The following is a 16,252-nucleotide window of genomic DNA, read 5'->3' as shown; positions in this document are numbered from 1 at the left end:
TGGCAACTATTAATATATTTTCTGTCTCTATGAAGTTGCCTTTTTTTGGACATTTTGTATAAATGGAATCGCATTGTATTTTGTGACTATCTTTTTTTTTTTTAACTTAGTATTATTTTCAAAGTTCATCAATTATGTAGCATATATCACTACTTCATTCCTTTTTGTTGCCACATATCATTCCATTGTTTGGATATACCACACTTTTTATCCATTTGCCAGTTGATGGACATTTGTGCTGTTTCACTTTTGGCTCTTATGAATAACACTGCTGTGAACACGTGTGTACAAGTTTTTGTGTGGATGTATATTTTCATTTCTCTTTGGTAGGTGTCTAGGAATGGCATCACTGAATGATATGGTAACTCCATATTTAAGGTTTTGAGGAACTGCCAAACTATTTTCCAAAGTGGCCACACCATTTTATGATCCTACCAACAATGAGGCTTCCCATTTCCCCACATTCTGATGGCTTATATCATTCAAAATTAGAGCCAATATCCTTGCAGTGGACTAAATGGACCAACATTGTATTAGGGTGTTCCAGAGAAATAGAATGATAGTATGTGTATTTAATTAATTAGTTGGCTTATGTGGTTATAGAGGCTGAGAAGTCCCATGATCTGCCACTTGCAAGCTGGAGAACTGGGAAAGCTGGCGTTGTAATTCAGTCTATGTCTGAAGGCCCAAGAACCAGTGGAACCAATGGCTGAAGGCCTGAGAAGGGAGGGGGTGGTGTGCTGGAGGAAGTCCCAGAGTCTGAAGGTCTAAGAACCAGAAGCTCTGACATCTGAGGACAAGAGAAGATGGACGCCTCAGCTCAAGAAGAAAGAGAGAATTCATCCTTCCCCTTTTTGTTCACCTGGGCTCTCAAAGGATGGGATGATGCCTGCCCATATTAGTAAAGGTGGATCTTCTTTACTCAGTCTGCTGATTCAAATGCTACTCTTTTCTGGAAACGCTATCACAGACACACCAAGAATTAATGTCTTACCGGCTGTCTGTGTGCCCTTTAGCCCAACCAAGTTGACACATATAATTAATCATCACACCCGTGTTCTAGCTTTTACCTATGTTTTTAGTGTTCTAAGCACATTGGCCTTTTGCTGTTCCTCAAATAAATGAAGCATATTCTGTAGGGGTTTTGCATCTGCTGTTTTATCTGACTTCCCACAGGTATACTCCTTCTTGTTACCTCATTTCCTTCAGACTTCTGAACATATGATCTCTTATCAAAGGTGCCAATCCTTACAGCTCTATTTTAAATAAGAATCCTCTTCCTACCTCTTTACCCTGATTTTGTTGAATCTCTCTCTTCCTGATGCCCATCTGAATGTAAGATCTTTGAGGGGAGAGACATTGTTTATTTTGTTTACTGCATCAAAGAGAAATTATACTGACACTTATTGAATTGAAAAGAAGGGTTTATTTAAGATTTCATTGCATTGCAATATGGGAGAGAGCTTGAACTTAACTCCCAACACAACAGGGTCAAATGGGGTTTTATAGCCAACTGATAGGGTGAGGGAGTAAATGGAAAATTTCTAGGAAGAAATTAGTTAGGTATCAAGGTGGGGGGAGGGCAGAGCAGAATTGGGTTAGGTATCAAGGATGGGGGAAACGAAGCTTGATTGGATCCAAGGGTGGGGGAATTCTTGATGAACTGGTTTAGTGGGATCCTTTGCTAAAATTGGGCTCATTAGGCCAAAGACAAGGCCTTATTGAGAAGAGGATTGAGAAGACCCTGACCAAAGTTTGGTTAAGGAGGGAGGCCTTGTCGAGTGCTCTGTCCTTAGCATCTAGACTAGTGAGTGGCACTTAGCAGGGCATTGGTTAATCACTATTAATTCAGTAAATAACTGCCCCATTCTGAGAAATAGTCTTTCAAATAAGAAGTCCTAACTGAACAAAAGAGATACATTTTTCCTTCCTAATCTGTCCAATTCCTGGAGTGTATAAGGAGGATTTTTTTTCTAGAAAATAACACATTTGTATCCATTTATTTTTTTAGTGTTTTATTTATTTTTGAGAGAAAGTACACAAGCAGGTGAGAGGCAGAGAGAGAGGGGACAGAGGATGGGAAGCAGGCTCTGTGCTGACAGCAGCAAATCATTGTGGGGTTTGAACTCATGAACCATGAGATCATGACCTGAGCCAAAGTCACACGCTCAACTAGCTGAGCCACCCAGGTGCCCTGAAAAAAAGTTTTATTTTTTATTTATTATTATTTTTTAAATTAAAAAAATTTTTTTTAATGTTTATTTATTTTTGAGAGAGACAGAGACAGAATGTGAGTGGGTTAGGGGCAGAGAGAGGGAGACACAGAATCTGAAGCAGGCTCCAGGCTCTAAGCTGTCAGCACAGAGCCTGGCGCGGGGCTTGAACTCTGCAGCCGTGAGATCATGACCTGAGCCGAAGTCAGATGCTCAACCGACTGAGCCACCCAGGCACCCCCCAAAAACCACAGTTTTAAAAAACGGATCCAATCTTGTTCCATCTTCTATGCTAGCAAATAGAAAAATCTTAGTGTTTTGGGTGCTCTGCTTTTCTAACATGCTTTTTTTTTTTTTAACTTGAAATCAAAACAGCATTACTCTGAAACCAATAGGTGAACAAATCAATCATAAATAGCTGCCCCAAAGTAACATAAAATATGCCTTACAGATTTGCATTAGTTTCTAGCATTGGGTACCAATCTTGGCTGCACATCAGAATCACTTGGGAACTTTAAAAAATCCCAATGCCAGGACTATACCTAGAGCATAAATCCGGAATCTCTGGAGCTGGGACCATGGCCCCATTACTTTTCAAAGCTCTCCAAAGATGCCAACATAGGCATACGATGGAGACCCTGAGCTCTGACTGCATCCGAGACTACATTTCCCAGGGGCTCCGCGGCCGCTTCCGTTTCCGGCCCTGCCGGCCTCCGTGTGAGTAGAGCGAGGTTCCTGCCTGCTCGCGGGTCTCGGAGTTCTTCGGCGCGCGCAGCCTCGTAGGCCAGCACGCCCAGCGCCGTTTTGGAACGGCGGCCGCCAGGCAGGCACTGAGACCTGGTGCGCCCCTCTTTTCCCCAGGGCGGGCCGAGAAAGGAGCCGGTTTACGAGGGGACAGGCAGATGTGGCCGGGGCCCCACCCAGATGAGCCGTACTGTGTTAAATGGCCGCCCCAATCCGGCGCCTGAGAGTTTAAAGGCTTGCCCTGAGGCCCAGAGATCGAGTCACCGACGAGACTTTCCACCCGTTTTGGCGAAGGTTCCTGACTGACAGCCAGAGCTTGGCTTGGAGCTTGCTGCCCGGCCGGACTCCAGGCAGCCAGTCCTGATCTTAACCACCTTCACCTGTCTACCCACCTTTGTGCGGAGTAGGGAGGGTGGAGGACTGGTCGGTTCAGCTTGCAGAGAGCAAGTTCTAGCTAGTTTAGGACATGGAGGGACTTCCTCATATTTCCTTTCTTCTTTCCCAGATTGGCTTATTCAGGATTCTTTGCCTTTGCCTGGGAGAACAGTTCAGGAGACAGATGGCCCCAAGGCTACCAAGAGCCCAGATCCAGGCAAGTTTGGTTTTAACTTTTCCTGAGGAATTGCCACTCTTTCAAAGTGAAGCTGGGTTTATGCTTGTCTGGAAGGTGCTCTGCCCTGTGTATGGACCAAATTAGGTTCCCTGAGCCAATCCTGGATAGGTGCAGCGCTGCGGAGAAAGGACCCCTCTCCCCACTGTTGTCCCTTCATGTCCTCTCTACACATTACAGAGTCATTTACTAAATAGATGATTGCTACCCATGCTTTCTAGAGTGCTTGAAACTGAAGAGTACTTTGTAGGTAAGGAATAGCCATTGTCTCAAAGTGAGTTTGCCACCTCGCAGAAGATGAAGGACAGACACATCATACAAGGACAGAGGCTGATAGATACGACACAATGATGGTAGTGCTCTCTTGATGTTCAGGGGTCAGAGGAGTCTTCAGGGTGTGTTTAGTTCTTCCTGAAGATTAAATTAATTTTGCATAATTGCAGAAGGTGGGGTGACTAGGGGAAGGCTATAACATGAGTGAAGCCATTATATCTGAACCATGAACACGGGTTCCAGAGAAATTTGGAAACATTTGGGATCTAGAATGCCAGGCTGGAGTTTGCCTGTATGCTGGAGAAAACTGGGTTTTGAAGAATTTTGAGAAGTTGACAGGAAGTAAATTAGCATTTTGAAAGGAAGTAAGACCTACTTGACTATTATACAAATTAAGAGTAAAGGAAAATTTTAAAAATTAAAGATCCATATTCCTATTGCACTAACAAATCAAATTATTTCATTTGAAACACTTTTGTATAAGTATTTTTTAGGCTTATCCATTTTTTCCTTTTAATATGTTTTAATATGTTATGACATATTAATATGTTATGAAATATCTTCCTATTTGCTCCATAGTCTCACTATCACTTTTTTTTTTTTTTCTCAACATTTATTTATTTTTGGGACAGAGAGAGAGCATGAACGGGGGAGGGGCAGAGAGAGAGGGAGACACAGAATCGGAAACAGGCTCCAGGCTCCGAGCCATCAGCCCAGAGCCTGACGCGGGGCTCGAACTCCTGGACCGTGAGATCGTGACCTGGCTGAAGTCGGACGCTTAACCGACTGCGCCACCCAGGCGCCCCTCACTATCACTTTTTAAAGCTCCTTTTTATTCTGTAGTCAGCCAGCCCTGTGACTTTGAACAAGTTCTTTCAACTCTCTGAGCCTTAGTATCTTTAGCTATAAAATAGATTTACTTTATAGACCATCATGGCAGAAATGCAGAGAGATGGTGTTTATCTTGGGGCTTAGCACTGTGCGTGGTACATACTGAGTTGCTATTGCTGTGAAAGGCAATTGACAAATATATATTATTTCCTAGTAAATTCTAGGATAAATCCACTATCATTTTGCATGCCTTTTGGAGTTTCTATTTATTTGTTGACTGACAAATCCTTGAACACTTCTATGTTCCAGGCAGTATTTTAGGCGAGGGGGACAACAGTGACCCAAGTGGTCCCTAAGCTCCTGGAGCTCACATTATAGATGATAAATCTAGTCCTGCCAAGTAGTGAGAAATCCTGTGAAGAGAGTGAAGTGGGACATAGGATGGAGAGTGGTAGAGGATGGGAGAAAAGCGAAGAACATTCTGAGGAGGTGACATTTAAGCAAAGACCTATGAAGTGAGGAATGAGCAAATGCCAGGCCCAGAGGAGGGAGCATGATAGGCGTGTTGGAAGAACGTGAGGAGGGCAGTGTGGTTGAAACGAGGGGCCATGACCTCCTCTTATTGCTGGCTGGATTTTCCAGCTTCTTTTGATTTTTTGTTCCTGGGTAGCAAGTCTGCTTCCTGAGCTTGTCATTTACTTTCCCCCTTGGTCCTTTTGTTAACTGTGTTCCACTTCCCTCTGCATAAACAAGCTGAAGTATCAGAAGCTGGCCTTGAAGGTGTTGCTCTCCTTTTCTGATGAGGACTTCCTGGTTCCCTACTTCAGGGTATAAACATTCCTTGGTGAGAAGAATTGGGTTTGACTTTGCAGGGATCACTGACATTTGGGGATGTGGCTGTGGCCTTTACCCACATTGAATGGAAACACCTGGATGCTGCTCAGCGGGCCCTGTACAAGGATGTGATGCTGGAAAACTATGGGAATCTGGTGTCAGTGGGTAAGGATGTCTTTTTAATTCAAAATTGATTTCCTGGGCAACTGTGTGTTTTCACAGGGTAAATGATTTGGGGTATTTAAATCGTAAATAGGAAGTTTTGTTTGTTTTTAGCATGGATTTAGAGGCTGGAGTTTATGCACAGTCCCATCTCTCAGAAAGTCCGAGCCATACAGAGTTTAAGATGGCAGCTATGTGTGTTGTCTAGCCCAGTTTTCTAAATTTTCCATCTCAGGATTTGTCTGCCACCAACAATAGGAATTCTCATGCTCAAGGAGGCCTGGTTTTCTAACTGACCTTCCCTCCTACCTTTCTATAACTAGCATGATTTGGACATGATTTGGACATCCTCATACCACCCTCTAGGCCTCTCTGATGTGGAAACCTTCCTGAGACTGAGGTCTGGGATGACTGCTTGTGCTCATGACCATAGTCACATTCCTTTTGTGTTTTTCTATGAACAGGGCTTCTCTCTTCCAAACCCAAACTAATCACCCAGTTGGAGCAAGGGTCAGAGCCACGGATGGAAGTACAGCAAGTTCCATCAGGTACTTGTTCAGGTGAGTGAGGCGGGGCCATTTCAAGCAGCAGCTCAGCGCACAGAGTGGTGAGGAGGACTTGTTGGTCACGAGGCTCACCTCAGAGGGCGTGTGTCTGTGCAGCCGCGTGGGGGAACTTGACACCGCTTTCCTCCTCTTAATGTCATCGCTGCGTCAAATGACTTGCCATTTTTCTCCTCATTCTATCCGTGCCTGCTCCCTTCTCGAGGGCCTCAGGCCCATGACTTCTCGCCTGAAGTCCTCAGTCTCTTCATGTGTTTTTTTTTTCTCCCTCCCTGTTTTCAGGCACTTGTCGGGCTGTACTTTGTTTCTATCTTCTGTCCATTTTCAATTCCTTTCAAATTCTCTCATGGTTAGCTTAATAAATGACTGTATATCCTTTTCTGGTTTTAATATCCATTATCTTTAATCATATAGTGGCAGTGGCAGATTCCAAGTGTAAGCATAGTTTCCTAACTATCAGATAATTACTATTTTTAGCAAACAAGTTGATGGGGAAGCATTTTCTCCCCTTTTAAAATGTCTCTGTTATCCTTTGCTCTTGGCTCTCATCTTTTTTCTGTGTATACTTTGCATAAATTTCTGTAAGTCGCTTTCTTTGCATCATAATTCATTTCAAAGTCTTTAAACATGATGTTTCTCTCACCTACAACATTTATCTTGCTAGTATTCCTTTTTTAAAAACTCTAATTGTCATTTTGCCTATATCATCTTCAATGAAACTTTTATAATTATATTTCATGGAAAATACCAGTGATATATATAATTTGTTTAACCTAGGTTTTTTAAAAATGTTTTTTAATTTATTTTGAGAGAGAGAGAGAGAGAGGAAGAGGGAACATGTGTGTGTGAGCAGGAGAAGGGCAGAGAGAGAAGGAGAGAGAGAACCCCAAGCAGGCTCCATGCTGCCAGAGCAGAGCCCGACTCAGGGCTTGATCTCATGAACTGTGAAATTATGACCTGAGCTGAAATCAAGAGTTGAGTGCTTAGCTGACTGAGCTACCCAGGTGCCCCTGTTTTGTTTTGTTTTGTTTTGTTTTTTAACGCTTTTCAGTAATTCTTTTGTTCTTACTATGTTTAATTTTTTTCTCCTAAAATTTTAAAAGTTTTATTTATTTATTTTGAAAGAGAGAGAAAGCACAAATGGGGGAAAGGCAGAGAGAGAGGGAGAGAGAGAGAATCCCAAGCAGGCTCTGCACCGTCATTGAGGAGCCTGATGTGGGGCTCAAATTCACAAACCAGGAGATCATGACCTGAGCTGAAGTTAGTCGCTTAACCGGCTGAGCCACCCAGGCACCCCCTTTCCCTCTAAATTTTTGTGTAGATTCCTTATTGAGTAATTCAGTAGTAGTAGTAACTCAGTCTTCCTTATTCTTTGTTCTTTCTGTTTTAATTTTGGTATTTTTTGAAATAAGATGTTTAGAATTTAGATGTAGTAAAAACTAGCAATGTTTCCTTTGATATTTCTTCCATCCATTTGGAAGACTAATAAATCTTTAGACAAAGATTTCACAACCCTTCCATGTTTCACAGTTCATCCTCCTTTTCTGCATATTCTACTCTTTTAGCTTTTAGAAATACATATGGTACAAAATTCAGATGGTTCAAATTGTATGCAGTCTTCTTCACATACCTTTATTTATTTATTTTTTTAAGTTTATTTATTTTTGAGAGAGAGAGAGAGAGAGAGAGAGAGAATGAGAATGAATCCCAAGCAGGCTCCACACTGTCAGCCCAAAGCCTAATGTGAGGCTTGATCCTATGATCCTGGGATCATGACCTGAGCCGAAATCAAGAGTCAGATGCTTAACCAACTGAGCCACCCACGCATTCCCTTCACATACCTTTCTTAATCATCCAGTTCCTCTCTCTGGAGGCATTCTTATATAAATTTCTTGTGGAAATTTCTAGATATAATGTGTGCTTTGCAAGAATATACATGTATTCCTTTTTTTTTTTAAAGCACATGGTAGTACAGTATTGTGTATCTTTTGTAATATCTTGGAAATCATTTCAAATAGCTACATCATTTAGAGTGCTGTTTTATTTTTTTTTTTAATTTTTTTAACGTTTATTTATTTTTGAGACAGAGAGAGACAGAGCATGAATAGGGGAGGGGCAGAGAGAGAGGGAGACACAGAATCTGAAACAGGCTCCAGGCTCTGAGCTGTCAGCACAGAGCCCGACGCGGGGCTCGAACTCACGGACTGTGAGATCATGACCTGAGCCAAAGTCGGACGCTTAACTGACTGAGCCACCCAGCCGCCTCGAGTGCTGTTTTATTCTTAATGGGTATACAGTGTTTCATTTTATGGATGTACTGTAACTTATGTTATCAGTTCCCTGTTGATGGACATAGTAACTATGAATGATGCAGTGATCATCTTTATACACATCAGTTCTCTCAAGTACATCTATAGGATAAATTCTAGAAGAATTTGTAGGTGAAAGGGTAAGTATATTTTTAAATTCAGTGAATATTACCAATATCCATAGAGATTATATACATTTATACTCCTAATGACAATGTATGGATGCCAATCTGATCATACCTTGTCAACAGTGTCTTATACTTTTTGATCATTGACAAACTGATAGTTAAAAACTTTAATTTTATTGTAATTTTAGTTTGCATTTCTCTTATCAGGAGTGTAGTCGAGCATGTGTTTTTTTAAAGTTTGTTTTATATCGACTTGTTTTTGTATTGTCAACAATAATGGTAATGATGGATATGGTAGTCTTTTTGTGTCTCTCATAGGATTGTGTCTAGGATTCTCCCATTTAGCTGGTTATTGGGTTGGGAAACCTGAATGTTATTATGTAGTGAAGTATTTAATTCACCTCTTTCGGGGCACCTGGGTGGCTCAGTCAGTTAAGTGTGCGACTTCAGCTCAGGTCACGATCTCACAGTTCGTGGGTTCGAGCCCTTTGTGCTGACAGCTCAGAACCTGGATCTCACTTCAGATTCTGTGTCTCCCTCTTTCTCCGCCCCTCCCCCACTTGTGCTCTGTCTCTGTCTCTCTTTCTCTCAAAAAATAAAAAATAAACATTAAAAAAATTTAATTCACCTCTTTCATTACGAAATTATTTATTTTAAAATAAGTACGATGTTAAATTGTATCAAATGCCTCTTGGTTATGATGCAGAGCTCGACCTCATGACCATGAGATCATGACCTGAGCCGAAATCTAGAGTTGGACGCTTAACTGACTGAGCCACCTAAGCACCCCTAAATTAGTATAGTATTTTTAAATCGAATACTATGTAACCAACACTCAGGTCAAGGAAAAGAACCCTGGGAATACTACTAAATAACATGCTGATCCCTCCCAATCATTAGCCATGTTCCCCTGCCCTAACCCCTCCCCACCCAGACTAACACTGAAGTTTATTTGGCCATTTTCATTCATTGTCCTTTGTGTAGACCAAGGATTCTTAAAAATTTAGCATTCATCAGAATGCATGCTTAAGTACAATTACTAGGCCCAGCCCTCAGAGTTTTTTATTTATTTGGTTTAGAGTGAACTGAAAATTTTTACCAAGTTCCCAGGTGATGCTGATGCTAATGCAACTGGACTGGGGACCATGCTTTGAAAACATGAAATGAAATGGAGTATTTCATTCATTGTATTGCTATACCATAGCTTATTGCATATATTTGGATGGATATTTGGGATATTTCCAGGTTTTGACTAATATTAGAGATGCTGTGAACAATTTTATGGGTTATCTTTTGGTTCACATGTAGATACATTTCTTCTGGGCACATACTTAGGAGTGGATTTTCTATTTTATAGGATATGCATATATTCAACTTTACTACATAATGCCAAATAGTTTTTTAAAGGTTTGTACCATTTATATTTCTACCATCAGTGTGTGAGAGTACTCATTTTTCCGTATCCTTACCAGTGCTTGATATTGTCAGTCTTTTGAAGTTAGGCATTCTTTGTGTGTTTTGTGTATCTCATGTGGTTTTAATATCCTTATCCCTGATATCTAATGAGGTTGAGGGCATTTGCAAATGTTTATTGGCCATTATATATCATCTTTCACGAAATATCTATTCAGAGAGCCCTTTGTTGATTACATATGCAGTATCACCCTTCTCTCTGCTTTTCATTATTAATGGTCTTTTGATGAATAGAAGTTTTAATTTTAATGATGTCTAGTTTATCAATCTTTCCCTTTCTTGACAGTGCTTTTTGTGTCCTTTTTAATAAATCTTTCCCCAAGTTCATGAAAACATTCTTCTATGTTAACTTCTAGGAGCTTTATTGTTTGCCTTTTAGATTTATCATACTTTTGAAACTGATTTTTTGTGCATGGTAAGAGGTAGCGTTCATGTTTAACTCTCCCAAAAAAGTACCAATGTTCCTCACTGCTCTGCAAACTACCTTTGTCATAAAACAGATGTCCATATACTTGCATTTCTCTTCATATGACTAATTTGCCTCTACCTACCTTTACAATCAGTATCTTGAAATTTTCTCTAGTTTAACCATTATACATTAAATGTATATCCCTTTAAAGGCCATTTGAAGGATCTGGGCTGTTACTCACCAGGCTTCATTTCTTGCATTTTCCTAAAAAAATAAATCTTAGCTCTAGTATCTGATATATGGAATCATAATAAATATAAATACAAATAATAAAAATATAAATATATGTGTATGTGTGTATATATCTATATCTGTATATAAGAAAAATTCATTCAGTAAAAGAATTGATCATTGATTGTTGATTTATCACAAATATGGCTTCATTAGTTTTCTGGCATCTGCTTGTCAGAATCATCTTGCATATTTTCTCTTGGGTCTTGTGTGTGTACTTTGTAACAACAACAACAAAAAAGTGACAATTTGGTATGTTCTTTTTTAGGTATGTTAAAAACTTAGATTAAAGTCTAGAATCTTTTAGGCCTGAGAACTGTTTTGGTTCCTTAAATGTTTTGTCTGGTTTTTCTCTGATACATTAAATATTGGTTCTCTGTTAAATTCTCACAATGAAATGTTATCCTTAAGTTCTTGGAGACATTAAAATGTTCTCACATGTACTACCCTACAGGATTCTGTGCTAGCAATCATGGTTTGCTTTGTGATACTTGGTTTTCTCTCCAAATTTGTGTGTATTCTCACATTCTCATCTATTTTTGGAGGGGCGGGTTCTGTGTTGCCTTCCTAACTTGCCAACTTCTTAGATGTTCTTTGCGTTCTTTAAATACAAAGTTTATAATATAACTTCCTGCCATTTCTTTAGACACCTACTTAACTGTTATCTTTAGTCTTGCCATCTTTTCTTAGCAAGAGTCACAAGTGGGATGAATTAATTTTACATAACCCTTACTTGTGTAGAAGAGAACATTATTCTTATCCTGTGCAGCTCACACTTTCAGTATTTCAACATAGAGAGTGTTTGAATTAAAAAAATTTTTTTCAGTCCAGGAGTACTGGTTTGAAACAAAGGTGTCCACCCTAAAGCAAAATACCTCCGAAGGATCTGATCTGGGAGAACAAACAAAAATTGACATGATGGAGAGAGGCCTGGACTGGGAGGGCAGAAGTTCCGCAGAGAAGACACATTATAAATGTGAAGAATGTGGGAAAGTCTTCAAATATAGTTCCTCCTTTATTAGCCACCAGAGAAATCATACTGGTGAGAAACCCCATAAATGTAATGAATGTGGGATAGCCTTTATGAGCAGCTCATCCCTTTTAAATCATCGTAAAATCCACACAGGCAAGCAACCCTATAGATGTATTGAATGTGGGAAATTCCTTAAGAAGCACTCAACATTTGTTAATCATCAGAAAATTCATTCTAGAGAGAAACCTCATAAATGTAATGAATGTGGAAAAGCTTTTGGAAAGAACTCTATCCTTTTACGTCATCAGAGAATTCATACCGGTCAGAAGCCCTACAAATGTAATGACTGTGGGAAAGCCTTTGCTCAGAATGTAGCCCTTACTCGTCATGAGAGAATACATAGTGGAGAGAAGCCTTTTACATGTAAGGAATGTGGGAAAGCTTTTAGGGATAACTCAACTGTGTTGGAACATCTGAAAATCCATACTGGTGAGAAACCATATCAATGTAATGAATGTGGAAAAACCTTTAGGAAGAGCTCAACACTTGTTAGTCATCAAAGAATGCATACCGGAGAGAAACCCTATCACTGTAGTAAGTGTGGAAAATCTTTCAGGTATAGCTCATCCTTTGCTGGACATCAGAAAACTCATAGTGGAAATAAACCCTATCAATGTAATGACTGTGGGAAAGTCTTTACGAAGAGCTCAACCCTTATTGGACATCAGAGAATTCATACTGGAGAAAAGCCCTATCACTGTAAGAAATGTGGGAAATCCTTCAGACATAGCTCTGGCCTCGTGGAACATCAGAGAATCCATACCGGAGAAAAACCTTATGAATGTAATGCATGTGGGAAGGCTTTTCCTCAGAGTTCAGCCCTTAAACAACATAAGAAAATGCATAACAAAGAAAGAGCCATCAATTGTAATTAGTGTGGTAAATCAGGCAAAAGTAATTATTCTTTTTGACCGTCAAAGGGGAGACATTCGACAAATCACACACTTAACAAAAATAGTCTGTGTACCTCTATCCTGGAGAACTTCTCACTTGTGAGGATGTTCACTGTCGTATGGTTTGTATTAGTGAAATATTTGAAGAACCTAAATGTTTATCAATATGGAAATAGTTACTATAGAACACTATGTAGCAAGTAAAAAGAATGAAGTAGAGCTCTATAGAGAGCCATAGAAATATCCCATGATATCTTGTTCCAGTTAAAAAAAAGTAAGTTGCAGAAAATCTACATATTGTGGTCCAATTTACATTTTAAGAAATGAAGCTATTTTGTTTATATGTATATATCCTATGTATTCAAAAAGATCTAGTAAAATAAAGTCCAAAAGTTTTTTATCTTTAAGAAGAATGTTTTTATTGGTGTGATGAAGTGAAATTTTTACTTTGACTTTTCTTTTGAAATATTTAATCGCATATACATTAATGTATAATTTAACATAGTTAAACCTAGTTGTCTTTCTAAATAAGAAAATTCAGAAGCCATAAAAATAAAATAAATAACCACATAAAAAGTAAAAGCTTTTGTATGACCATAGGCTTCATGGTGTTAAAATACAAAGAGCCAGACTTGGAGAGAATATTATCACCATCATAAATAACAAACAATACTTAGAATATCTAAAGGGTTCATAAAGGTACATAAAAATAATATAAAAATCCCAGTGGAGAAATAGCTTGGAATATGAATGTACAGTTGTCAGAAAAAGGAAATATAAATAGTCCAAAAGAAATAACCAGCTTTAGAGAAATGTGAATTAAAATGATCAGATTTTTTTTTTGTCATTCTTGGCAAAAATTAATAAGATAGAAAATATTTTGTACTTTTGAGGGTGCAAGAAAATAGGCACACTTACATATTGTTGAAGGAATTGTGAATTAATGAAGTGTTTGGTGATGAGAAGCATAATTTGACTGTATCTGCCAACTTTTAGAAAGCTTCTACTCTTTGACTTAACATTTCTACTTCTTAAAATCCAATAAAGAGTAAAGGCAGTCTTTAGAGCACTATAGTAATGCACAATTTGAGTCACCATAATATCTATCACTAGGGTAATGGTTAAATTAAGATAACATGCATTCTCTGGACTACCATGCAGTAATTTAATACATAGCAATTATAAGGCAATCATTCAATCAATAAACACTTAATGGGTTAATTTTTTAACCAACACGGAAAGATAACCAAGACTTTAAGTGGGAAAAAAGCCAAATTATATAGTGGTGTAGGGCCCCTTTTATATAGTTTGTGCATTACTTCAATCTTTTATAATACAAATATATCAGTGGTAGTTTAAGACATAAGCTAAAGCCAGATTATTTATGAATTTTATAGAACAGAAGGGAAAGGAACTAAACATTCAACTCAAGAAACTAAAAATGGTTAGTATTAATTAGTAGCACCGTTGGGCATATGTGTGTTATTAGTGGAAACTGGTTAAGCTTTGGATAGCAGTTTGACAACATGAATGTCAATCTAAATGTATGCTTCCATTGACCCAGAAAATCCACTCTCAAGGAAATAATTTGATTAGCTTACAAAGCTTATATTACTCATCATAGCATTGTTTATAATAAAATCCTGAAAAGAAGTGGGAAAAACACCTAAATTAGGAAAACGTTTAAATAAATTATAGACTTTCAGACTGGCATCCCAGTTACTGCTGGCACATAACAAGCCACCCAAACTTAGTTATCATTTTGTTAGACTCACAGACTTTGTGAGTATCAAGAATTCAGAAAGAGAGCATGGCAGGGACAACTTTCTAACAGTGTGAAGTTTGGGTCTCAGCTGGGAAAACTCAAGACTGGCATTGACTTAACAGTTGCCTGGTTGAATCATTTAAGGGTGACACAGTAGAGTAGCCACAAGTGGCTATTGAGCAGTTAAAAAGAGGTTAGTCTGAGTTGAGATGTGTTATAAGTGTAACACATACATTGGGTTTTGAAGATGCAGCATGACAAACAGAAACTAAAGTCTCTCGGTCATTTTTATGTTATATATCAAAATGATATTTTGGATATATAGGTTAAATTAAATATTAAATTTATTTAAAATGATTTTAATGTGTCTGCTAGAAAATTTAGTTATATATGCAACCCATATTTGGGGTTCGCATCGTATTTCTATTGGTCAATACTGATCTGAATGCCTTCTCACAAATTTGGTGGTAGACGCTATAGGCTAGAACCTCAGGTAGGGCTTTCCGTACAGAGGGCACCCTGGCAGGACAGCTGAAGCTGAAGTAGGTGCAGCCCGGGGCAGTCCTGGGGCTCTCCATGCAGAGGGTGCCCTGGCAGGATAGCTGAAGCTGAAGTGAGTACAAGCCAGGATGTCCTGGGGTGCTCAGCACAGGAGGCACCCTGGGGAGGGGGGTGGCTGGAGCAGAGGCAGGGCGTGGGTCTAGGGTTCCTGGGGTGCTGCTTGCAGGGGGTGCCCTGGCAGGGTGGCTGGAGCTGAGGTGGGTCATCGGTTGGGGGTTCCCAGGGTACTCCATGAAGGGAGTGCCTTGGCAGGGTGACTTATTTATAAATGGAAGTTTGTACCTTTTGACTCCCTTCACCCATCTAACCCCCCTCATCATCATAGATTAATTTGCCATGTGCTTATTTATTTCTGGGCTCTCTTCTCTATTCCGTTGATCTGTGTGTCTGTTTAATGCCAGTACCATACTGTTTTGATTGCTATAGCTTTATAATATGGTTTAAAATCAGGGAGCATGTTGCCTCCAGCTTTGTTCTTATCAAGATTGTCTTGGCTGTTCCAGGTCTTTTATGGTTCTATACAAATTTTGGGATTGTTCTATTTCTGTGAAAAATGCCATTGGAATTTTGACAGGGATTTCACTGAATCTGCAGATTGCTTTGAGTAGTGTGGACATTTTAACAATAATAACTCTTCAATCCATGAGCATGGAATATCTTTCCATTTATTTGTCTTATTTGATTTCTTTCATCAATGTCTTAGAGTTTTCAGTGTATGGGTCTTCCACATCCTTTGTTAAATTTATTTCTAGATATTTAATTCTTTTTGATGCAGTTGTGAATGGGATTGTTTTCTTAATTTCTCTTTCTGATATTTTGTTATTAGTGTACAGAAAAGCAACAGATTTTGTATATTTCATTTCTTTTTTAAAGTTTATTTTTATTTATTTTGAGAGAGAAATAGAGGGGAAGTGGGGGAGGGGCAGAGAGAGGGGCAGAGAGAGAGGCAGAGAGAGAATTCCAAGCAGGCTCCATACTGTCAGCACAGAGATCGATGCAGGGCTTGAACCCCCAAACCGTGAGATCATGACCTGAGCTGAAATCAAGAGTCAGATGCTCAACCAACTAAGCCACCCAGGTGCCCCTGTGTATTTATTTATACAACTTTACTGAATTCATTTATTAGTCTTAACTTTTTGTGTGTGTGTGCGATGTCTTTA

General features: G+C 39.2%; 1 protein-coding gene across 3 annotated transcripts; it reads left to right on the top strand.

Moving 5' to 3' along the window:
- The first annotated feature begins 2,965 nt into the window (after positions 1-2,965).
- ZNF485 (zinc finger protein 485) lies at positions 2,966-15,173 on the top strand. 3 transcript variants are annotated; one of them, XM_027062577.2, is made up of 5 exons: positions 2,966-3,053; positions 3,463-3,549; positions 5,544-5,670; positions 6,132-6,227; positions 11,667-15,173. In XM_027062577.2, exons 2-5 carry the CDS (start codon positions 3,517-3,519, stop codon positions 12,746-12,748), a joined length of 1,338 nt encoding a protein of 445 aa, XP_026918378.1. In that variant the 5' UTR covers positions 2,966-3,053; positions 3,463-3,516; the 3' UTR covers positions 12,749-15,173. The 3 variants fall into 3 exon arrangements, with proteins under 3 accessions (XP_026918378.1, XP_053063059.1, XP_053063058.1); XM_053207084.1 differs by having other exon boundaries at positions 2,972-3,353; XM_053207083.1 differs by having other exon boundaries at positions 2,972-3,549.
- Positions 15,174-16,252: the final 1,079 nt, after the last annotated feature.

The sequence above is a fragment of the Acinonyx jubatus genome, chromosome D2 (genome assembly GCF_027475565.1).
Source record: "Acinonyx jubatus isolate Ajub_Pintada_27869175 chromosome D2, VMU_Ajub_asm_v1.0, whole genome shotgun sequence".
NCBI classification, from domain to species: domain Eukaryota; kingdom Metazoa; phylum Chordata; class Mammalia; order Carnivora; family Felidae; genus Acinonyx; species Acinonyx jubatus.
The sequence above is the reverse complement of the archived record's forward strand: the minus strand, read 5'-3'. Positions and strand labels throughout refer to the sequence as shown.